At 51.0% G+C, this 23,329-nt stretch overlaps 2 protein-coding genes across 2 annotated transcripts in view; one reads left to right on the forward strand and one right to left on the reverse strand.

Moving 5' to 3' along the window:
- The window catches only part of TFDP1 (transcription factor Dp-1), a gene marked incomplete at its 5' end in the record, with an annotated part of 29,734 nt that extends 24,845 nt beyond the window's left edge, over positions 1-4,889 (forward strand). The window contains 3 exon segments of the mRNA NM_001251920.1: positions 133-299; positions 1,470-1,548; positions 3,772-4,889. Coding sequence (NP_001238849.1) covers positions 133-299; positions 1,470-1,548; positions 3,772-3,919 — 394 coding nt within the window.
- A 7,614-nt stretch (positions 4,890-12,503) lies between these two features.
- Positions 12,504-22,672, reverse strand: ATP4B (ATPase H+/K+ transporting subunit beta). Its single transcript, XM_001146058.6, has 7 exons — positions 22,524-22,672; positions 19,303-19,431; positions 17,810-17,923; positions 16,574-16,773; positions 15,370-15,426; positions 14,105-14,206; positions 12,504-13,234 (listed from the first exon to the last, which is right to left on the reverse strand). The coding sequence occupies exons 1-7, from the start codon at positions 22,633-22,635 to the stop codon at positions 13,073-13,075; spliced, it is 876 nt and encodes a 291-aa protein (XP_001146058.4). The 5' UTR covers positions 22,636-22,672; the 3' UTR covers positions 12,504-13,072.
- Positions 22,673-23,329: the final 657 nt, after the last annotated feature.

The following is a 23,329-nucleotide window of genomic DNA, read 5'->3' on the forward strand; positions in this document are numbered from 1 at the left end:
GAGGAGACACTGATGACTGGGAACCGGGAGGCTGTGTGTGGCGGTCAGCGGGTCAGCCGTCCTGGCTCCACCCCAGTGTGTACCATCTCCGCTGGGAGACCCTGTCTTTCTGACTGTGCCTTTCCCCTTCAGATTTGAGTATCTGTTTAATTTTGACAACACATTTGAAATCCACGATGACATAGAAGTGCTGAAGCGGATGGGCATGGCTTGCGGGCTGGAGTCGGGGAGCTGCTCTGCCGAAGACCTTAAAATGGCCAGAAGTCTGGTCCCCAAGGCTCTGGAGCCGTACGTGACAGGTCAGCAATGCCCAGACAACCTGGCGTGGCTGTGTGAGGAATGGCCCCCAGCCTCGGACGGTGCCCTCCCCTCCCGGCTCGGCTGTGTGAGGAGTGGCCCCCAGCCTCGGACGGCACCCTCCCCTCCCGGCTCGGGATGTGTCTTGCTGAGATCAGGCCCACGTGTGTAGGGCCAGGAGCAAAGACAAAGGGGCTGTGAGGGGGATGAGGGCAGGGGTGTGGCTGGGGTGGGGTCCAGCCAGTGCCATGACCCACTGGATATGGGGGCCTTGAGTCCACAGGTGGCTCGTGTGGATTTCCTATGTGGTTTGTGTGAGGAGGTGCTAAGTCAGGATTTTACCCTCCAAGTAGGCCCAGAAGTAGAAGTTGAGATTCTTTGAGAAGTGCAGTTGGATCGCTGATCCCACCCACTGATGGTAGCTGATTGGTCACTAGGGCAAAGTCACCAAGAAAAAGCATTTCAGAGTCATTCACGTCCTGCTCCGGAGGGCCAGGAGCACAGGAGCTTTTGTTGAAGGAGCTTTTTTTCTGTTCTGGTGAATTCTTTCCTTGGGGGCCGTAGGGTCCCAGCCACTGACAGCAGGATGGCTTTAAGGTGAGAAATTGTGAAGGTGTCATATCTGCTGATCCTTCTCTTGTTAGCCTAAACTTGGGGTGTAGATTTATTCCCTGAGAGGGTCAGAGATTCCTCCCTGAGCTCTTAGACTGCCCCAGATCTTGTGAAAATCTGGCTGGTCCATGTTGTCAGGTGACAGTGGGCTCTGGCCGCCCACGTGGGCTGGGCCCTGACCCCGGCCTCTGTCCCGTGCTTCATGGAGCTGCCAGGATGGGCTGTGGGAAGAGGGTTTCAGCTCGACACTTTGATTCGGTTCCGTTTCACGATGGGTATGATACTGAGGCAGCAGCACACGTGTGCCATTTGTAAGTCAGTGTGTGCAGGTATTTATTGCAAGGCTGTTCTTGCCTTTTTAGAGAAGACAGGCTTATGTGACTGCACAGCGGGATGTCCTGCTCCGTGGCGCAGTGTGGAAAATACTGGACAAGCGAAGGATATCCGGAAGCTTCTACAGCCGTCTGTCCTGTGGAACTGCGCGTCATTTTGTTGGTTGCCTGTGCGTCTTGTGTTGTTTCTGTTTCATGACCATTCGCTTATTTTCTTTCCCTTTTCAGAAATGGCTCAGGGAACTGTTGGAGGCGTGTTCATCACGACGGCAGGTTCCACGTCTAACGGCACAAGGTTCTCTGCCAGGTGACAGTCGTTGAGGGTGTGGGAGAGGCGTCATCTGGGCCTCCCCCGGGGTCCAGGGGCCAAGGCAGGGCAGCCGTCTCAGGTGTGGCCATCAGGTCTGTGGCTGCTCTGACGTGGCTTGTCTGTCCAGGCAGTGGGGCCCCGCTGGCTTTCCCTGTGTGGAGAGCTGCTTTTCTTAGTTGCTTTCTGCTCACTAAAAACTGAAAGTAATACATGGTGGTTTTTTTTCAAAGTATCACCTAATAAGTAAAGTAGGAATGAAAACCACCCAAATCCTCCTGTCCCCGGCAGCCCAAGTAATAGCAAGTATTTCCAGGTTTTTTCTCCCATTTTTCAGAACGCGTCTGCGGTCTGGGCGCACGTAGTTTTCAGAACGTGTCTGCGATCACAGCACACATTTTTCAGAACGCGTCTGCGGTCATGGTGCATGTGTTTTTCAGAATGCATCTGTGGTCATAGCGCATGTATTTTACAGAACGTGTCTGCCATCACGGCGCATGTATTTTTCAGAACGCGTCTGTGATCACGGCGCACGTGTTTTTCAGAACGCGTCTGCGGTCTCGGCGCACGTGCTGCGATCACAGTGCATGTATTTTTGCGAACGCATCTGTGATTATGGTACACGTATTTTTCAGAACGCGTCTGCAATCACAGCGCACGTATTTTTCAGAACGCGTCTGTGGTCACAGCACACATATTTTGTTCCGTGCATTTTTCAGCTTACATTTTATTGTATGAATATATATTGTTTCTATGCTATTAAAGGGCCTTTATTTAAATAAATTTGTATTTAATCTTTGACCTGCAATCCCACAGAGTAGAATGGTGTCCCTAGGTATTGATCTTAGTGCTTCAAAGATAAATATAACTTTTATGGTAAATATTAACAAAACAATGATTTTATTAACTTTTATATTGCATTGTGATACAATATATAGTATTACTTTATATTAATCTTAAGTGTTAATAAAATCTTTAATTAGAAATACAAGAACTCAGTAACCTATGGGTCCGGGTAACAGGGCTCGACATAGTGAGTTTCAGTGTGCTTGAGCCTGCGTTGGGATGTGCTGTGGCCATGAGATGTAACAGGTGTGTCGGGCACGTGTAGCTTCCTGGCCAGCTCTGGAAGTGCAAAGCCAGCCTTGGCCTTCTCACCTGTAAGGTGAGACTGGTGATTGATGAGTTACTGATCTGTGGCAAGGATCAGTGAGGTGGTGATGGAAGAAAGGACTTTGGTGACAAGCTTTTGACAGAGGCCGGTTCTCCTTCTGTTGTAGCTGTGTGTGAACGTGTGGCGGTCAGTCTGTAAACATGTTTAATGCTGCTTCTTCCATGAGGTGGGATGTGGGTATTTTTAGGACTTTTATCATCACATAATCCTTTTTATGGATGTGATTCTTCAGACTTGTCAGTTTTTCATAACAACGGAAACAAAGCTGTTACCATTTCTTACGAAATACCGATTTTCATAGTGGCATGATGAGACATTTTATACAAGTACCGCATGAAAGGACATCTAGGTAGTTCCCAGTTAGAATAAAAACTGCAGTGAGCAGCTTTACGGCTGAATTTCTCACCATTTCTGACTTGTTTCCAAGATACAGAATTACTTCATCAAAAGGCACATTGACACATTTTTATTGTAGTGTTAATAAATACCATTAAAATGTATTAAAATATGTACATATGGTTTTATGTTAATTGAAAACATCTTTAAATGTTAGGAACGTAGTGAGCTCTGGTTGGTGGTAGGTTTTTGTGGTGCTGCCAGCCCTCTGGGTTCTCAGTCCCCGCTGCCAGATTCGACCCACGCTCTGGACTCCATCCTGTCCTGCCCCAGGCTCTCTTTTTTCCTGTTGCTGGTTATGAGTGAAAGTCCCGGAGGGAGGGATCTAATGGTTTTACAGTTTGTTCCCTCTGGGGCACTGCTCCTGATGGAATGATGAGGAGGGAGAGGCAGCGTGTGGCTCTGCTCAGCCTCCTGTTTCTGTCGTTATGGGTTCCAGGAGACAGGGCCAGAAGAGAACCAGACAGAGATGGAGTAAGTGCCAGAGCGCTGGCGTGCTGTAGTGCAGACACTCAACCTCCCCGTTCTGTTTGTGTGACTGACAAAACCCACACCTGTGGGGCACAGCCTGTCATTTGGCCACAAGCCCTGAGGCGGGGGGAGGCTGAGTGGGCCGCCTGCACTGACCGCGCCATCCGCCTCCTGCCTTGCAGTGACCTGACCAACGGTGCAGATGGGATGCTGGCCACAAGCTCCAATGGGTCTCAGTACAGCGGCTCCAGGGTGGAGACTCCGGTGTCCTACGTCGGGGAGGATGACGAGGAGGACGACGACTTCAACGAGAATGACGAGGACGACTGACGCCCCCCCCACTTCAGACTCGGCTTCAGGAAAACCTTCAGCGACTGACGCCCCCCCCACTTCAGACTCGGCTTCAGGAAAACCTTCAGCGAAAAGAAACTTCTTTTTTAATGTGGGTTTTCTGTTTCCTTTTGGCCTACTCCCAAGAAGATATTGGTAAGCTATTGAATTTAGATACGCACCTCTGATAAGCAAGGATTGTTTCCCGTAGGATTAGGACGTGCTGTGGATGTGTGTTTTGATACCAGTGTGCTGATGCAGAGCGTTTATTTACTGGTTAGGATTTTGTGTTTTCATTTGCTATTTTTCTTTAAGTGCAGAGTTCATTTTTGCCCCTGAAAAGTTTTTGCTGAGTTTGCTGAAGAAATTGTATTTCAACCACATCCATGAAAATAAAACACCTCCTGTTGTGGATGGTGAGCCCCTGATGCCGCTTATTTGCCGTGAGTTTGGACGGCGCCCCTGCTGGCGGATAGCGAGACTCTGTGGAGTTTGTTCAGTGGTACGGTGTCCAAGCAAACAGCAGAATCCAACTTTCTAAACAGCCCCAAGCAAACAGCAGAATTCGACTTTTTAAACAATAAACACCATCAACCTTATTGACTTTATTGTCCCTTAAATTATATTGACTGTTGTGATTCCATCAAGTTTGTACACTCTTTTCTCTCCCTGTTTTGCAGCAACAAATTGCGAAGTGCTTTTGTTTGTTTGTTTTCGTTTGGTTAAAGCTTATTGCCATGCTGGTGCGGCTATGGAGACTGTCTGGAAGGCTTGGAATGGTTTATTGCTTATGGTAAAATTTGCCTGATTTCTTACAGGCAGCGTTTGGAAACCTTTTATTATATAGTTGTTTACATACTTATAAGTCTATCATTTAAAGACATGTACTGAAACAAATGTATTTGTTTCATAAGCATCTTCCTGTAATCTATTATAAAATTGAAATTAAATATAGAGAATGTTTTAACAATTTTTTAACTCAAAATTTGTCAATCATTTTTAATAGTTCTTTTTTTATAAAAACAAAAAGGAATTTAAGGACAGGCAGTAGTCTCTTTTAAAATTTATTCACAAAACCCATTAACTGCACAGTTGCTATTAGCTGCCTGTTCTAAAACGATAGTCTTTTTATTGAAACACAAATAAACTTTTCTGTAATATTTTATGGTATATAAAGAGACTTTAATTGTTTGACTTGTTTAACTTGGCACTGTTAGTTTTTATTAATAAAACGCGCATGGGCATTTTAAACAAGCTGTGTTTCTCTAATTCAGGATTATTATCTAGAAATTTGTCTGTCTTGTTGGTTTTACTTTATACTTGAGTGAGAAAGTAGGTTGTTAGGCCCAGACGCGGTGGGCCCGGGTGGTCCCTGTGGGTGCAAACCCCACCACCACATGTTGTCTGAGGCACATCCTCCAGGAGCCCACCCTGAAAAGGTGGAACGTGGCCAAGGGTGGAGGTCTTGGTGGACACAGGGCAAAGAGGCACCTTCCTTTTTGGTGCCTGTGGTGCAGAGAAAGATAAGCCAAGTTCCTTGGCCTTTTTTCACAATGAAAATTGAGACAAAATTTAAAAGTTTGACTTTGAGAACAAGAATAAGATTGAGAGGATTCTGGGAAGATGGTGGAATAGGGAGCACCAGGAATCTGGCTGCCCAGGTAGATGTCTACCTCACGGGCAGGATCTGCCTGATGCAGCTGTTCTGTAACTACGGAATCTACTGAAGGCTTAAAGCTTTCAAGGGAGGCTTGGTCAGCACATTGCAGTTAATTTTGGTCCATTTCAGCTTTCTACCCCGACCTCTGTTCCTTCATTTTTCTCTTTCCCCTTTTGGGAGCCAGACATTGAAGACTAGGACGTATAAAAACAACTGTGTTGTATATATGGGGCTGCCCAGGGAGAGGCTCAGAAAAGACCCGAGAAGACCTTACATTTACACCTCAGGCTGAACCATGGCACAGGTACAGCCTAGAGCTGTCAAAAAAGCAATAAACACAGCAATAACAAAAATGGCAAATCCCGGGGAACAGGAGACTTCTTTTCAGAGTTGTACCACAGTAATAGATTCAGATGTCCAGTTTTCAACAAACAGTGACAAGGCATACCAAGAAATAGCAAAGTATGGCCCATTCAAAGGGAAAAAAATAAAAACAAACTGTCCTTGAAAAGGATCTGTTGGCAGGTACACTAGACAAATACTTTTAAATAACTGTTAAAGATGCTCACGGAAGCCAAAGAACATGTGCAGAAAGTCAAGAGAATGAAAATAGAACCAAATGCAAGGATCGTAATGAGGCAGACAACCTGAAAAACCAACAAGAAATTCTGTAGCTGAAAAGTACAGTAACTGAAATGAAAAATTCATCAGAGTGATTCAAAGGCAGAAGTAGCAAATTTGAAGACAGGACAGTGGAAATAACTGAGTCTGAGGAGCAAATAGAGAAAAGATTGAAGTGAACAGAGCCTGTGGGGCCTGCAGGACACCATCAGGCTGACCAGTGCACATGTTGTGGGGTCTATGAAGGAGAAGAGAAAGAAAGGGGCAGAGAGAATATTTGAAGATAATAATGGCTGAAAACGCACCAAGTTTAATAAAAGACGTGAATATAAACATCCAAGATGCACCATGAACTCCAAGGAAGATAAACTCAGAGATCCACACCGAGACACATTATAATTAAGCTTTCAAAAGACAGAGAAGACCTTGAAAGCAGCAGAGTAGGAGCAATTCATCACATACAAGGGGCCCCCAATAAAATTATCCACAGAGTTTTCCTCAGAAACTGGAGGCCACAAAGTAGTGGGCCAGTATATTCAAACTGCTAAAAGAAAAACAATAAACTACCAAGAATTCTACAACTGACAAAACTGTCCTTCAAAAGTGAGGGCGAAATTAAGACATTCCCAGATAAACAAAAGCTGAGGAAGTGTGCTGCCACTAGACCTGCCCTGCAAGATGTGATCTTATATGCAGGAAATCTGAAAGAATCCACTTAGTTTCAGGCACTAGAAAAAAATCTAAACCCATAGCAAGTAGAGGGAAGACAATTTAATAAAAATTAGAGCAGAGCTAAAATTAGAGAACAAAAACAATGGAGAAGATCAAGAAACCGAAAAGTGTGTTTAGATCAATAAAACCGACAAACCTTTAGTTAGGTATACTAAGAAAGATTGACATTACTAAAATCAGAAATGAAAATGGGGACATTTCTACTGGCTCTACAGAAATAAAAAGGATTATGAGAGAATAATAGGAACAATTGTGTGTCAACATATTTTAAAACCTAGATGAAATGGACAAATTCCTAGAGACAAAACCTACCCAGATTTAATAAAAATAAGTAAAAATCTGAATAGACCTTTGACTAGTAAGGAGATTGAATCAGTCCTTTAAAATCTCACTTTGGACCTAGTGGCTTCCCTGGTGAATTCTGCGAAACATTTGAAAAATAACTACCAGTCCTCAAGCTTTTCCAAAAAATGGAAGAGGTGGGAATACATTCTGATTCTGTGAAGCCACCGTTACTACCCTGATATCAAAGCCAAAGACACCACAAGCACAAAATACCAACATGCCTGAGGAGCACTGATGCAGAAATCCTCAACAAAATACTGGCAGCGTATTTCAAAGATCATGCAACGTAAATGCTAGCAGCGTATTTCAAAGATCATGCAACGTAAATGCTAGCAGCGTATTTAGAAGATTGCACACCATGACCTAGGGGGATTTATTTTTAGAATGCAAAGATATTTTGACATAAGAAAATTGATCATTGTAATGCACACATAAACGGAATGAAAGAAAAAATCATGATCATCTCAATGTTTTATTAACAGCTTTTTTTTTTTTTTTTTAAATTAGGGATGGAGTCTTGCTCTGTCACCCAGGGTGGAGTGCAGTGGCGTGATCATAGCTCACTGCAGTCTAAAACTCCTGGGCTCAAGCTCCCACCTTATGCTCCCAAGTAGCTAGAACTACAGGTGTGTGCCACAATGCCAGGCTAATTTTTTGATTTTGCACAGATAGGGTCTCTGTGTTGCCCAGGCTGGTTTTGAACTCCTGGCTCAAGTGATCATCCCACCTTGGCCCCCCAAAGTGCTTGGATTACAGGTGTGAGCCACTGCGTTCAGCTGTAGTCATTGCAAGTGATGTACAAAAAGTATTTTATAAAATTCAACATCTTGTTATGGCAAAAAGAACAAACTAGGAATAGAAGGAAACTACTTCAGTATAGTTAATGCCATATATGAAAAACTCAAAGAGAACAAACATCAAAGTGAAAGACTGAAAGTTTTTCCTCTAAGATAAGGAACAAGGCAGAGATGGCCACCCTGGCCTTTTCTATTCAACATAGTACTGGAAGTTCCAGCGAAGCAGTTATGTGAGAAAAATAAATACAAGGCATTTGTATTTGAAAGGAAGAAGTAAAGTTATCTCCATTTGTTGATGTGATCTTATATGCAGGAAATCTGAAAGAATCCACTAAAAAACAACTAATAAGGTTACAGGTTGTAAAGTAAACAGGAAAATCACTTGTGTTTCTGTACACTAACAATGAAAATATGAAAAGGGAATTAAGAAAATAATTCCATTTACAATAGCATCAAAATAATGAAATACTTAGGAATTAACTTGGAGGAGGTGAAAGACTTAATACAGTGAAAATGACAAGACATTGCTAAGAGGAATTAACAAATGGAAACGCACCCCATGGCTATATATTGGAACACAGTATTGTTAAGATTTCAACACTACCCAACTTAATCTGTAGATTACATGCAATCCCTGTCAAGGTCCCAATGATTTGTTTTTTCAGAAATAAAAAGTCTCATCCTAAAATTCATACAGAATCTCAAGTGACCTCAAATAGCCCCAACAATCTTGAAGAGCAAAGCTGGAGGACTCATACTTTTGGTTTCAGAACTGCAAATCTGTAATAATCAAAACAGAGCAGTATTGGCATAATGAAAGACCTACAGACTAAAGGAATAGAATAGAAAGCCCAGCCAAACACCCTCGCATATTTGGTCAAGTGATTTTTTTGACAAGGGAGCCAGGACCATGCGATGGGGAGAGGGTGATCTTTTCACAAATGGGAAAACTGATTATCCATGTGCAAACAAATGAAGTGGGACCCTTAACACTGTTTCAGTGCAAAGCTTAATTCAAAATGAACCTAAGATCTGAATGTAAGGCTTAAGACTGTCAAGCTCTTAGAAGAAAACAGAGTGGCCGAGTGTGGTGGCTCACTCCCATAATCCCAGCACTTTGCAGGACTGAGGCGGGTGGATCACTTGAGGTCAGGAGTTTGAGACCAGTGTGCTTGAAGCCAAATGAAGAAATCAAGAACTCAGTAAAGGTAAATATGTGGGCAACTATAAAAGCTAGTATTGTAAGAGGCTAGTATTGTAAAAGCTAGGTGAAACCCCGTCTCTACTAAAAATACACAAAACTAGCCCAGCAAGATGGCGTGAAGTACACCTGTAATCCCAGCTACTCCGGAGGCTGAGGCAGGAGAATCGCTTGAACCTGGGAGGCAGGGGTTGCAGTGAGCTGAGATCGCACCACTGCACTCCAGCCTGGGTAACAGAGCGAGACTCTGTCTCAAAAAACAAAAGAAGAAAACAGCAGAAGTTTCATGGCATTGGACTTAGCCGTGATTTTTTTGGATATGACACCAAAGGCACAGGGAAAAATAGACAATGTGGACTTTATGAAAATATAAACCTTTCTTGCATCAGAAGACAATGTTGACAGAGTAGAAAGACAGCCCACAGAATGGGAGAAAATGTGCACAGCCCCTGTGTCTGGTAGGGGATTAATATCCAGGATACATAGAGAACTCTTAAAACTCAAAAACCAAACAACGTGATTTAAAAACAGGCAAGGGCTTGAATAAGCATTTCTCCAAAGAAAAATCTATGAATGACTTGTAAGAACATGAAAAGGGGCTCAACGTCACTATCATGAAGGCAACATAGATTAAACTATAAAATAGAAAATAAACATTGGCGAGGATGCGGAGAAGGCAGAGCCCTGTACACGGTGGGGATGTAAAGAGCCGCAGCCACTATGAAAAACCAAATGGCTGTTCTTCACAGAATTAAAAACAGAATTACCCTATGCCCGGCAATTCTGCTCAGGGTATACACCCAGAGACATTTGTACACCCATGTCTACACGTACCACTATTCAGGGTAGCTAAACAGTGGAGGCACCCGAAGTGTCCATCCGTGGATGAGTGGACAAGCAAAGTGTGGTTTGTACAGACAGCGAAATCTTTGGAAGGAAATCCTGTCACACTACAACACGGATGCCCCTTGAGGACGTTATACTACGTGAAATATGCCCGTCATAAAATACTTATATGAGGTACTTAGAGTCGTCGAATCATGGAGACAGGAAGTTGAACGGTTGCCAGGAGCTGAGGGAGAGGGGATGGGGAGTGAGTGTTGAATGGGACAGACCTTCTCTTTGGAAGGATGGAGGGGCCTGGAGGTGGATGGCAGTGACGGCTGCAGGACCCTGTGAATGTGCCCAGTGCCACCAAACTGTGCATTACAAATGGTTAAGACAGCAGATTTTATATTACATGTATTTTACCACAAAAAAAAAAAATTGGAAGGACATAGAAGGTATGAAGGAGAGCTAAGTGTTTTATTTGAGTTGGCTAAATCAATCACTGAAAATTCCAATAGAAGACTAGTTTTAGAAGAATCATTTTTTCCTAATCTTGAATTACCATAAGCATATCGAGGATTGTGGAACTTACATAAAACTGCGGGCAGTCGTGCCTCAGAGGGCTCTGTGTGGGTGCGTGTGCAGCCAGCACCTGCGGGTGCACCGTGGCTTCCCGTGGCGAGCTTCCTGTGCCTGTGTTTCTTCCAGGCCTTGGGGGTTGAAACTCAGGGCTGGTGATTCTGAAGGGTGGGGCGGGAGCAGCCCCCGGCTTTATCAGGAAGGGGCTCTGATCGGGCACGGGGGTGCCCCTGTGGGTGGGATTGCTGGAGCCCAGGCCATCAAGGCCAGCCTGGGCAGCATAGAGAGACCCTGCCTCTGAAGAAAGAGTGGGGCTCTGGTGTCCATGGAGAGTCTGGGGAGGGAGGAAGAGGCTAGGGTTCTGAGGGCCTGGAGATGGGGGCTCTGGGTGGCCATGGGACACGTGGCAGGCGTGTTGGGTTCCAGCAGGGTTGGCTTTGAGAGTCTGGTGGGATGAACCCTCATGGCTCCACCGTCACTTTGAGGTGGTGTCACCTCTGACCTCTGACCTTCAGCATGGCATGACCTCGCTGAGGTGACCCTGGTGTCCCACATATCACCCTGAGCGTTCTTAATACACAGTCGAGGGCTGTGTTCATTGGACTATTCTGGTGTCACCGCCCACTTCATTTCTGTGCCTGGCAGCACTTTTACTCCTGGTTGGGAGCATGACCGCCTCCCAGTTCAGCTTCCTCCTGCGTCCCCAGTGAGCGGGGCGGCTGTCCTCGAGGACTCTGGGCTCACAGCCAACCTTGCTGGCACGGCCGCCCTTTCCCGCCCTGCCTCGGGTGAGTCAAGGACTTGTCTTCTGCTTCCCGGGTTCCTGAAAGAGCTCTCCTCTGATTTCTCAAAGGCAAAATAAAACTCAGATTTAAATCTTTGGCGCGTAGCCCCTAATTTCCTTCCCTTTCTGTGACTCCTCACTGCCCAGCATGATGGACCGGCCTGGGCTCAGGACCTGATTCCACAGGCTCCCACCCCTCCCACAGGTACCGTGTCTTCCGTGCTGGTGTCGCACCCGCCGGCCACCGCCACCCTGCGTCTCAGATGTCCCGCCGCAGCTGTGTTTCCACCTCATCTCCAGCTTGAGTGGCAGCCAGCGGCGCCACCTGCACACAAGCCCCCTCCATTCGAGAAGCACAGACTATGAGTGTGGCCACGCGTCCCGTGACGTGAACTCAACGTCTGCGCCGAGATCTTTGCCGGCGGTTTTTTACTGACGGAGTAAGCACTGGAGACGCTTGGTACAGCATCTTCCGTCGGTAAATTGATCTAGTTAACCTTACAACATATCTGCAAGGTTTTTAATCTTTCTTCCAAGACCATTTCTCATGGACTTTTCTGTGTGTCTGTTGGGGGCTGACGGACTTCGACGCGCCAGTCGCTCGTGCTTGGGGCCCTTTGGGTACTAACAGCCACACTGCTGAGCATGTGAAGTCAGGACCCAGGCCGCACACCGCCATCGGGGCGAGAAGCCCGTGGCCTTGCGTGATGAAACTGGGACCCGGGCCTCACTGCTGTCTGGGTGAGAAGTCTGTGGCCTTCAGCAAGAGCAGGTTTGCTTGTTTGGGAGAATGCTCTCATTTCGGTTTTTTGAAAGGGTTAGAGCTGCTAACTTAACATTTATATTTGGAGGAGAGACTTGTTCTTGGTGAACGAGAAGTGTGTTTGTAACTAACTGGGTTTTAAACCATCAGGCTGCCGACACCCTCACTCCCCACTGTTTGCCTCCCGGAGCTGTGAGCGTCCTTAGGTGACAACCCCACACCAACGTGGTTTTTGGAATTTTCCTGGCTTGCAATGGAGACTTTTAGAAGGAGATTTTTAAGGAAGCGTTTGGTTTTTAGTTAATTTTTCTCCCATATCAGGAAACACGATTTTTTTTAACATACAATAAGAGTAACTTTAATATATTTTATGTTTACAACTTAGGAATTGCAATTTTAAAAGCAAGAATTCAGAATGTCATTAGTGTAAGCCATGTTTCATATCAGTGCATTAGTAGTTTTTATATTAATGTGGGGGGGCAGTTCATATTGAAGTGTAGAAAAATAAATTATAGTATGAAAGTGATGTCTACACAGAAGACGAATCGTTTTTATGACCTGGTTAATTAGAGAGTTGCTGCCTTGCGTCCCCATGGTAGCTGGACATTCTTATAGCAGCAAATTCCATCTAAAAACTGTAAGAATTCAACAAGGAAGAACTGATACTCGCGAGCAGGCCCTTCAGATGTGGGCGCTTCTCTGGAGTTCCCACACTGACAACACCGTTGCTCCAAACCACTTTGGGGATGATTTGGCAGGGAACTGACGGGCAAGGTAAGCCCAACCAGGAGGGTGTCCTTGAGCGACCCCGCAGGCGTGCCCAGGACCCCTGCGCAAACCGTTTCACTTCTCAATCTTGAGTTTGAACTCCACTTTCCCTTCATACGGGTCGTGGGGATTGTTGAAGGTCACGTGCTCCGCCATGACCTTGCACACGATGGCGACCTCAGCGTTCCTGGGGATGTTGAGGAGCTTCGCTGCCACCAGGGGGTTGCTGTAGTAGGGCTGAAGTGGGAGTGAGGAAAGGACAGGTGTTTCAAAAATCTCTGAAGTTAAGGAGAGAAAACTAAGCAAGGAAGTGTCAACAGTCAGGTTGGTGCAGAGAAGCAGCCCTTTTGTGTAAGACTGGCCCTGACCGAGTGCATGCCCTGGAATTTGCTGAGATAACACCCCCCATGTAAAAATGGAAAGCAACTGTCTGGAGGGGACAGACAATACCAGGAGTAAATTCAGCTTCAAACTCTTATGATGATTAACGTAAAAATGAAACAGGAAAAGCACGTGATGTGGAGGAAAGTCTTCGAAGTGGATATGCAGTTGTTTTAGAGGATCTGGGAAGTAGAAAAATTAGGCTGGGCGCAGTGGCTCATGCCTGTAATCCTAGCACTTTGGGAGCCTGAGGCAGGCTGATTGCTTCAGCCCAGGAGTTCAAGACCACCCTGGGCAACATACTGAGACCCTTTCTCTATAAAAACGAAAATTAGCTGGGCATGTTGGTGTGTGCCTGTGGTCTCAGCTACTTAGGAGGCTGAGGTGGGAGGATCACTTGAGCCCAGGTGGTTGAGGCTGCAATGAGCTAAGATGCTAAGATTGCATTGCTGCAATCCACCCTGGGTGACAGAGCAAGACTCTGTCTCAAAAAAAAAAAAAAAAAGTAGAAGAGTTAGAGTTGTATTTTCATGTTGCGTGAGAGGAATGTTTCCAGGTAGATACAAGAACCTGGGCTTGGGAAACACGCAGAACGTTCCAGTCAGGACCGGCTAAGTCACACCTTTGTTTCATTTTTCTACATGAAGGGGCTTATTGCTTTCCTTTTGCTAAGTGTGAGAGGACTCAGCAGCTGTGGTGAGGGAAGCGTGGAAGGAAGGAACCTACCTGGGCTTTCTTCCCGTAATAAGGGAAGTAGTGCAGACTGAAGGTGCCGTTGGGAGGGTAGTACTCGACCTGCAGCGGCTGGCCGAGCTCGCGGGGCTGGTCCTGGGGAGGAGAGGCCACTGCCTGAGTCAGGCGGGAGCTGGTGTGTGCCGGTGTCTGTGCGTTGCGTTTGTGTGCGTGTGTGCACACACGCGCTGTGTAGGTGCTTGCATAAACACTTTATTGCATACTTAGCATAAATCAGATGCAATCTTTCTAATCAGTGCTGAGAGCTCAGCAAGGATATGATTTGTTAGCATGCAAAATGCCCAGTGACCCCTCCGTGTGCTTCTAACAACTTGAAATGTTGGAAGGATGACGTAGGTGGGTGAAGCTGGGAGGCGGCTTGCTTGTCTGTACTCGAGGGTAGCCACTGCTCAGTGGCAAGGGCTGGTTTGCCAAAACTGGGTTACAAGTTGGTGTGAGTGGGACAAGTGAACGCATTTTTGTGAGATTGGGGCCCTCTCGTTTCAGAAGCAGAGACTTGCCCAGTGGGTAGCTCAGGGTCATCCACGAACAGCTGAAGGGTGCTTTAGATCTGTTAGAATCTCAGGAGCCGCGGTGTGGCCCAAATAAATTAGAAAAGGAAAAGCAAATCCCCGCAGCCCCCACCGAGAGTGGAGGCTTCGAGGGAAGTGAGGTTCCCTGGGACACCCGAGTGGGAAGGCTCCACGCGGTAATGGAACCACGCTGTGAAACCTTTGCCTTTGGGTGTAATGGTGGAAGCAAATCTTAGAAGACATTTAATTTAAAAAATTCAGTTTTAAAAGATGTTGACTTAAAAAGCAGTTTTGAAAAACAACCTGGAATTAGCCTGAGATTGATGCCAACTCTTAGCAGTCTGTATACTAAACACAGTTAAACAACTGTAGCTGCTGGCAAGCTGGAACCTTTTTGTAAAGAAGCACATAAAAAGGACAGAACTGGTGGAAGGTGCACTGGTCTTTCCACATCGCCACCAGGCATTTTGAAACGTGCTGCTGACACGCTACTCAGATGCTTTTGGAAGCCAAACAATAAGAAAAAAGCCCCGTGTTTCCCTTGCTGGGTTTTACCCGCCATGGTGGAGCTCGCTGTGGTGATGGTTCGGTCTTTACGTCTGGTTTACTGGGCCGACGGCTGACATTCCTGGAGAGAACCAGGCGGGCCGTGCCCAGCATGAACCAGCACGACCCTGACAAGCTCCTTTCCTGGGGCGGCCCTGCCCGCCACGCGGCCGTACTCACCAGGAAGGCACAGTCCACTCTGGGGGCCGAGCCGTTGCTGGGGAGGAACTTGACGATCTAGAAGGGAAAAGCTTGAGTGTGGCCGCTCCCCACCCCCACCGCCATGTGAGGTGCACGGCATCCACCCATGGAGCTGAGACCTGGCCAGCCCCAGCCTGGGCTTTCTGACCAGGACTGAGAAGGGCCCTTGGTCTGGTTTGCGGCTTCCCTTGGAGGAATCCCCATAGGTGTCACTAACTCATCATTCGGAGCCACAGCCCTCCCCCCACCCACCCATCAGCAAGCCACTTGGCCCAGGCTTCAGGAGGCGGCTGGCAGGAGGCAGAGCTGGGGCGGGGTGCTCTTAGCCCTCAAACCGTGTCCAGGTCCGGTGGAGCACTGAGGCAGAGCACGGGCCAGCCTGCCTCCTGCTCTGCACAGCTCTTCCAGAAAACTCTCTCTGGCCCACCCGGGCCTTCAGCCCCCTTCCCCACACCTCTTCCCTGGGCTTCTCCAGCCCCAGCCGTCCCCTGCTGTGCTTCGAGGGTGGCAGCTGCCATGAGACGGGCACAGTGGCCACCACGCCCTGCTGGGACCCCCGTCACAGCCCCTCCATGCCGGCAGTGCTGAGACCCTGGCTGACAGGGGGACCCGTGAGGTGTAGAGGGCACAAGCCTGCAGCCTCTTAAGTGGAAAAGGAACAGCACAGCTGCCCGGAGGCCCAGCACAGAGCTGCTGATTGGTCCATGGAGTGGTGGCCCCAAGCCCTCTGCCTGGCCGGGACCTGCCCTGCTCGAGCCTGGCTCAGGGGTCACCTCCCCACACCCCCTAAGGGGCCCCTGGTCCCAGGTTGGAAGCCTCTGCTTTAGAAGGTGCTAAACCCCTCCCAATCCTGACTCCAGAACTTGAGGCCCCTTTACCTGGCCCTGGCATCTCTGGCCGCCCTGAAGGGGGCCCTGGCCTTGCAGAGACCCCTGTTCAAATGTTTCCACATGTTTTAGAGGGCCGGCTATGTGCTGGTGTCTGACCAGTGGTTTCAAATTTGTATCTAAGAACCACACGGGACAGGTGCGTGCCAAACCAAGGTACAGGGTGGTGAGGCCGGAGTCCCTGTCCCCCTTGGGCAAGCCCCAGACAGGATACCTGTGCTCCTCGTGGTGGGTGTGGGTGAGAGGCCCTGACTGCACTGTTGTAGTGGCGTGTGAAGGAGACCCTCAGTACTCACCCTGTTCATTTTAATAATAAAACATGGCTTTCCTTCTTCAAAGCCGAAGTTGGGATCCGCCAGGCCCGAGCAGTTCTGCAGCATATCTGCCGTGAACTTGCAGGAGAACTTGGTGTGGTTGGGAGCGCGGAAACTCTCCTGGAAGAAGTACTGCTCGGAGGTGCAGTTGATGCTGTCCTCCTGGGCTGCTGGAGAGTAGCCTGCAGATGGACGCACCTGCCAGCCCTGTCCTGCCCTGGCCCTGACGCCTGGCTGCCCCCCGGGAAGGCCTTGCAAGCCCTGAGTGCGAGTTTCTCATGAAATAGAAAAGGCCGAAGCTGTGGAGCCGTTTCACACCTCACCTGCTGCTTCACACTTCACCTGCTGCTTCACACCTCACACGTTTCACACCTCACCCGTTTCACACCTCACCCACCCGCCGTTTCACACCTCACCCACCCGCCACTTCACACCTCACCCGTTTCACACCTCACCCACCCGCCGCTTCACACCTCAGCCACCCGCTGTTTCACACCTCACCCGTTTCACACCTCACCCACCCGTTTCACACCTCACCCACCCGCCATTTCACACCTCACCCGTTTCACACCTCACCCGTTTCACACCTCACCCACCCGCCGTTTCACACCTCACCCACCCGCCACTTCACACCTCACCCGTTTCACACCTCACCCACCCGCCGCTTCACACCTCAGCCACCCGCTGTTTCACACCTCACCCGTTTCACACCTCACCCACCCGCCATTTCACACCTCACCCGTTTCACACCTCACCCGTTTCACACCTCACCCACCCGCCACTTCACACCTCACCCACCCGCCGCTTCACACCTCACCCACCCGCCGCTTCACACCTCACCCACCCGCCGCTTCACACCTCACCCACCCGCCGCTTCACACCTCAGCCACCCGCCGTTTCACACCTCACCCACCTGCTGTTTCACACCTCACCCACCTGCCATTTCACACCTCACCCGTTTCACACCTCACCCACCTGCCGTTTCACATCTCACCCACCCGCCGCTTCACACCTCAGCCACCCGCCGTTTCACACCTCACCCACCTGCCGTTTCACACCTCACCCGTTTCACACCTCACCCACCCGCCGTTTCACACCTCACCTGTTTCACACCTCACCCACCCGCCGTTTCACACCTCACCTGTTTCACACCTCACCCACCCGCCGTTTCACACCTCACCCACTGCTTCACACCTCACCTGCCGTTTCACACCTCACCTGCTAGGAAGGCGTGGAGAGTCTGTGTGAGGTCTGCCCAGGTTCTGTTATCAGAGACGTTGTAGACAATTTCCAGGCCTTTCTCCCCGTAAACATCCGGCCTTAAGGTTACCCCTGGAGCGAGAGACCTTTGTGCTTAGCGTCTCCAAATGCTCACCACATTTAAGCCATCAGTTCTGAAGTGGCTGAGGATACGCCAGAGGCGGTGGCCCAACCCAGGAGCCTCCTCGGAGTAAACTGTCTGCAGCACAGGAAGGAAGGACCCCCAGGACAGCACAGTCAGAATGCAGCCTGGGGCCCTGCTGGGAGTTGCCCCGGCCCTGGAACCTGGCTGGCTGCCATGCTGGGGGGTGGGGGGTGGCTGGCTCTCTCCACTGGGTGCCTGCTCTGTGACAGGTGATGACTAATCCAGAGGCTGCACCTGGGTTTCTATGTAAAATTGCATTTGAACATGCATTAAAAAAAATCTTCACTGGTTTTGGTTAAGAGCAAAAGCAGTCTAACAACATGTTAACTGTAAAACTGAACATCAGGATGCACACAGCGGGGAGTGAAACCCAGAGCCGTCGACTTTCCCGATGTGAACCGTCAAATGTGCATCCTTTGCACACTTTCCTGTTTCTGTGGAAACACAGATGCAGAAACGTGTGTTTGCTGCAGGTCCTTAGGACCAGCCCGCCATCCACACACCACTGGCTTCCCAGTGGCCACACACTTCCACTTCCCGTGTGATTGGGAGCCTCTTTTTCTGTCATTTTGTGTCAACTCACCTCATTCTTTCCATAAATGTGGTTTCATTGTGTGAAGCCTGCAGTTTGCTTAGTTGGTCCCCTATGGATGCAGCTGGCTTTACATTTGAGGCTAGGTGTTGCTGTTTAGTGGATTTTGTTAAGAGTAAAATCTATACATGGTTTAAAATAAAAACCTTCAGCAGGGTCTAAGGGAAAAGGAGGTTCTGCACTTGCTCTGCACACCGATGGGGACGTCTGTCCTGTGGCCTCTGACGACTCGGATGCCTGTTCCTCTGTCCTTGCACCCTGCTGATGTGTAGGTGACCAGCGGGCTCTTTTCTGCTGGTCTCCCGGGCGTGCTCCTTGGAAACTGTTTCCTGTGCGTCCTTGCAGAAACATTCCATGTGCATATCCAAGCACAGGAAGTAAGTGGATGGAAAAACTTTGTCTCTATAACAAAACCCTTCTGTTTCATAATTAAAACTAAAGCCAAAGTCAGATTTTATAATTTGGAGTCATTTTCCTCATGGAAAGAAACTAAGGGGCCGCTTATGCCTTGGGGCTGCTCTTAAAGCCGGTTCAGGGGCCAGGGGCTGCCCTCGGGGGCACCTGCTGGGGTGTGTGGCTCACCCTGGGGCTGCCGGGCTGGCTTCCCTGGGCTTCATTTCTGGGGAGGGCACGGGTCCCCCAGGCGTCTCCAGAGCCCAGGAGGCGGCAGCCTGGCCTGTCACACGGCATGGGGGCAACATCCCTGGCACTTACCTGGTGACCGTAGCTGGTCTTGGTAGTCCGGTGTGTACGGGTCCACTGTCTGCATCAGCACATAGAGGCACAGGGCGAAGAGCCCAGTCATCACCACGTAGAAGACCACGTAGTACAGGCTGATCCACACTGCGACACAAGGCAGGCACAAAATTTACCACGTCAGCCATTTTAACGCACACAATTCGGTGGCCTTGAGCGCGTCCGTGATGTGGCGTGACCATCTTCCCTACCTAGTTCCAGAACATTCTCCTCCCCCAAAACAGAAACCCCGTCCCCACGAACAGTCACTACAATCCCCTCCCAGCGCCGCACCACCGGCCACGTTCTGCCTCTGGGTTTGCCCGTCTGGACGTCCACATAGGCAGAATCCTGCGACCCGAGGCCGTTGCACCCAGCTGCCTTCACTCCAGCCGCTGTTTGAGATGTGGCTGAGGATGCGCCACCACCCCAGCTCCAGCAGGAACCGAGGGCCCTCTGAGGGGGGAGTTATGGTTCCCCCATCACAGGAAGGGAAACTGAGGCAGAGAGGTGGGGTCCTGCCCATGGTGACCCATAGTGCAGCCTGGAAGTGCATGGCCGGTCCTGCTTCCACAAGGACATCAGGAAGAGAAAGGGAGGAAGGGAGGCCCTGGAGATGGCTCTTCTCAGAAGCAGGGGTGTCCATAGGCACCGGAGACTCAGGGTGCAGCTTCATCTCATCTGCTTCTGAGACCCTCCTGTGAGCTTCCCCTGCAGAGTCAGGACCTAATGGAAGCCACCATCCCCGTGGCCATGGGCGGCTCCTGGACACAGGCGACTGCCTGTGTGCTGTCTTCATCTCTGTAGATTAGCTTGTGTAGATCGCAGGAGGCATTTGCAGGGAGACACCGGCAGGAAGAGGACGGTTTTGTGTTTGCTATGGCTTTTGTCTTTCTGGAAAGTCTGTAATGAACTGGGCCTCCTGCTCCTCCTCTCCGCTGATGTGGCATGGATTCTGCTTAGTGAGCCGTTCTCCAGTGACCCAAAACACAACCAAAGGGCAGGACCAAGTCAGAGAGAAGCAAGGGAGCACGGGGCCAAGAGGCCGGAGCCCTGAGCTGTGATGAGAGGCTGTGGCCTGTGGACCGCCTGTCCTCTTCTGTGAGCTGGGACAGCACAGATCTCTGAGCCAGGTCCCTCCAGCACCAGCTGGGCTCAGGGCTGGGTCTTGCTCACCTGGCATCCACTTTGAGTCCCTCCTTTCCCCGCCGGGCGTCCCTGGTGACGGCGTTCTTGTGTGGCCACAGCAGCTTGGCTTCAGCCTCCGGTTTTGAGTTTCCAGCTTCAGCAGTGTGGGGCCCGCGGCGGTGGAGGGTTTCTGTCCTGTCACTGGATCACGCCTGGTGCCTCCCTGGTGCTGGCCCTGCAGGTCCTGCCTCAGTGTCCCCAGGTCACTCCTGATGTGGCTTCTATTTGACTTGGCCGCCTGCCCCCCGGGGACCTACGCTCGTGAAGGCAGGGGTCTCTGTTCCCCCGCTGCGGGTCCTGTGGGTCTACTCTGGGGCCCGTGGTGCACAGTGGAGATGTGGGCGGTGCGTGTCTCCCCAGTGGCTGCTGACCCACTCTGTGGCGAGTCTCAGCTCCACCAGGCGGCTCAGCCCTGCCTCCCGGGTAGGAGCCCGAGGTTGGCCAGGCTGGGCCCAGGCTCGGGGGGGCCATGCTCCCTGCACTTCCTGGGCCCCCGCTTGCACCACGGTGTTCAGGGCACGCTGCAGTGCACAGGGGAGGGGTTGGGAGGTGACTGAGAGTCCCATTCCCGCCAGCTCCTGGGGCCGGCCGGGTGCAGCTCACTCTGTCTCTCCTGCACCTGCACCCGTCCCCCCATTAGTAAGAATAATGTGTCCTATTCCTTTTGTTTTTGTCATTTCACTTGAGTTGTGTTTTCCTGGGGCCCTAAGACTTTCTTATCCCAAACGGAGGCCATGTCTACCGGCCAGGCAGTGAGACCATTCCGGAAGGTTCTCTGTGGCCCTGCAGCCAGGAGGCGGCACATGGGAGTCTCAGCATCTAGAATGGCCCAAAAGATGGGGCTTCCAAGGACCTGGCCGGCAGCCCCCAGCCCAGCCCCCGCCCTCAGCTCCTTCCCCATCCTGGCCTCCCGCTCTGCCGCCCCGCCTGGCCCAGGAGGCCCTTCCGCCCCCGGTCCCTGCCTCTCTAGGAACGGGGTATTTGTTCTACTTCAAATGCGCCCATGACTCCAGCTGGCTCTGGTGCCCTTTGAGACCGTGGAGCCTCCAGCGGGGGCTGCAGCCTTCACCAGCACTGTGGTGAGTGTGGGGGACTTGGCAGCGTGTCGCGGGCGTTCCCAGCACGTCTCAGCTACACACACAGGTGGGGCGGGCCTGGGGCTTTGCATTCCCACCTCGGCTCTGGGACCCCCAGAGCCGGGCACCGTGGGAACTGAGGAGGGCCTGACCTTCCCTGGGAGCCGGGGATGGCGCCAGGCCAGCCAGTTCAGCCGCATCCCGACGCCCAGGGGTCGCAGGGGGAGGTGGGGGCGCACAGGTGCTTCCTCCAGACTCTCTCATAAGGGGTGAGGGCGTTTCCCGGAACGGGTGTGGCAGCCCTGATGTAGACGCAGACGCTTCCACCACCTGTGTGGCCTTGGAGGCCCAGGCATCTGCTTTCCTCCCAGGAGGGCCAGGCTGCCCGCGCCTCTGTGCAGCCACGGGGACAGGACCCCGCAGGGCAGACCTCGCACAAGGCACAGGTGCTGCAGGCTGAGGCAGGCCCGGTTTACTCCCCACCTCCGCATCTGGACGCCAGCGGGTGTCCCGGAAAGGGGCTGGCAGCCGCGTCTCGGCAGAGCCCCTTATTCAGGTCATTGCGTGAATCTGTGTGACCAAGGAATCGCCGTTGCCACCTTTCACGTTATTTTCAAAATGATTCACTTTAGAAACATACTTTTAAAATGCTGTTCTCAGACATACGGCTGACATTTGGGGCCAGTCTGTGGACGCCCTCCACCGGCGTTCTGCAGCTGGGGCTCCAGGTCAACTCAGCCTTCAGGATGCTCTGGGGACCCTCGCTTTCCCTGGGAGGCAAGTGAGGCCCTGGCCGAAGCCTGTCCACGCCATCCGGGCAGCATCGGGGTCTCACTGTCAGGGGCCCTCTGCTCCCCTCCTCCTGAGCTCACCTGGAGGCTGTGTCCTCTGAGCAGCCCCCTCCATGCACCCAGCCGGCCCGCCCCCCGCACGTACCCCACCGGGACAGGGTGCGGCCCAGCATCTGCCCCGTGTCCGGGTTCCAGCAGTAACGCTGGAACTCCTCCATGCGCTGGCCACACGTCTTCTTCTCCTGCAGAGCCGCCATCGTCCCTGGCCTGAGATCCTCCCGTCTGCTCCCTGCACCCTCTACGCCCAGACTGAGGCCAGATGCCCACCTCCGAGCTTTATAGTTTCCTCTGCCAGAGGTCAAAGGCATCGCAGGCGAAGGATCCCAGGGAGAGGCCAGGGCCGAGTTATCAGCGCCGGCCATCGCCTCACCAAACACCAGGGGCCGGCTGCAGCCCGGCTGTTGCCCCTGGGGCGGGCCAGGCCCGCGTTCCTCACCCTGCTGCTCTTGGGATGCCCTTGGCTGCAGCTTTGTCTGCTCTGATTGCGGTGAGGGCACGTTCCGGGGTGAGCAGCACTCACAGGCCCTTCCCCTTCCCTCCTCTCCTTCAGGAGGGAGATTGAGGTCAGAGCAGAGCCGGCCTGGACCCACTGTGTCCACGACCTTGGGCTGAGCCAGCTAGGGCCGCATCCCTGGCCTGGGAGGGCGTGAGGCAGGCGAGTGAGGGGCGACCGGCTCCCTGGGCCCCCCGCTGCGGCCACCCCGATTCTGGGTCACCCAGTGGAAGGGTGAGCCTGACAGCTGGAGCTGGGTTGGCAGGGAACACAGGGGTCCCCGGGGACTCCTCTGCCTCCCAGATTCACCCAGAGCAGCAATAGCCTCTCAGATCCCCAGAGGGCAGTGGCACCGAGGGCCCTTTAGGATTTTTTTGTGTCCATGGAGGAATTCATAA

This window comes from Pan troglodytes, chromosome 14 (genome assembly GCF_028858775.2).
Source record: "Pan troglodytes isolate AG18354 chromosome 14, NHGRI_mPanTro3-v2.0_pri, whole genome shotgun sequence".
NCBI lineage: Eukaryota > Metazoa > Chordata > Mammalia > Primates > Hominidae > Pan > Pan troglodytes.

Coding starts and splice junctions, on each gene's coding strand:
- ATP4B (XM_001146058.6), bottom strand. CDS start 22,635: ATGGCGGCTCTGCAGGAGAAGAAGACGTGTGGCCAGCGCATGGAGGAG. Junction 17,924..19,302: donor AGACCAGCTACGGTCACCAG/GTAAGTGCCAGG, acceptor CTCTCGCTCCAG/GGGTAACCTTAAGGCCGGAT. Junction 16,774..17,809: donor TCTCCACGCCTTCCTAGCAG/GTGAGGTGTGAA, acceptor GTCCATCTGCAG/GCTACTCTCCAGCAGCCCAG.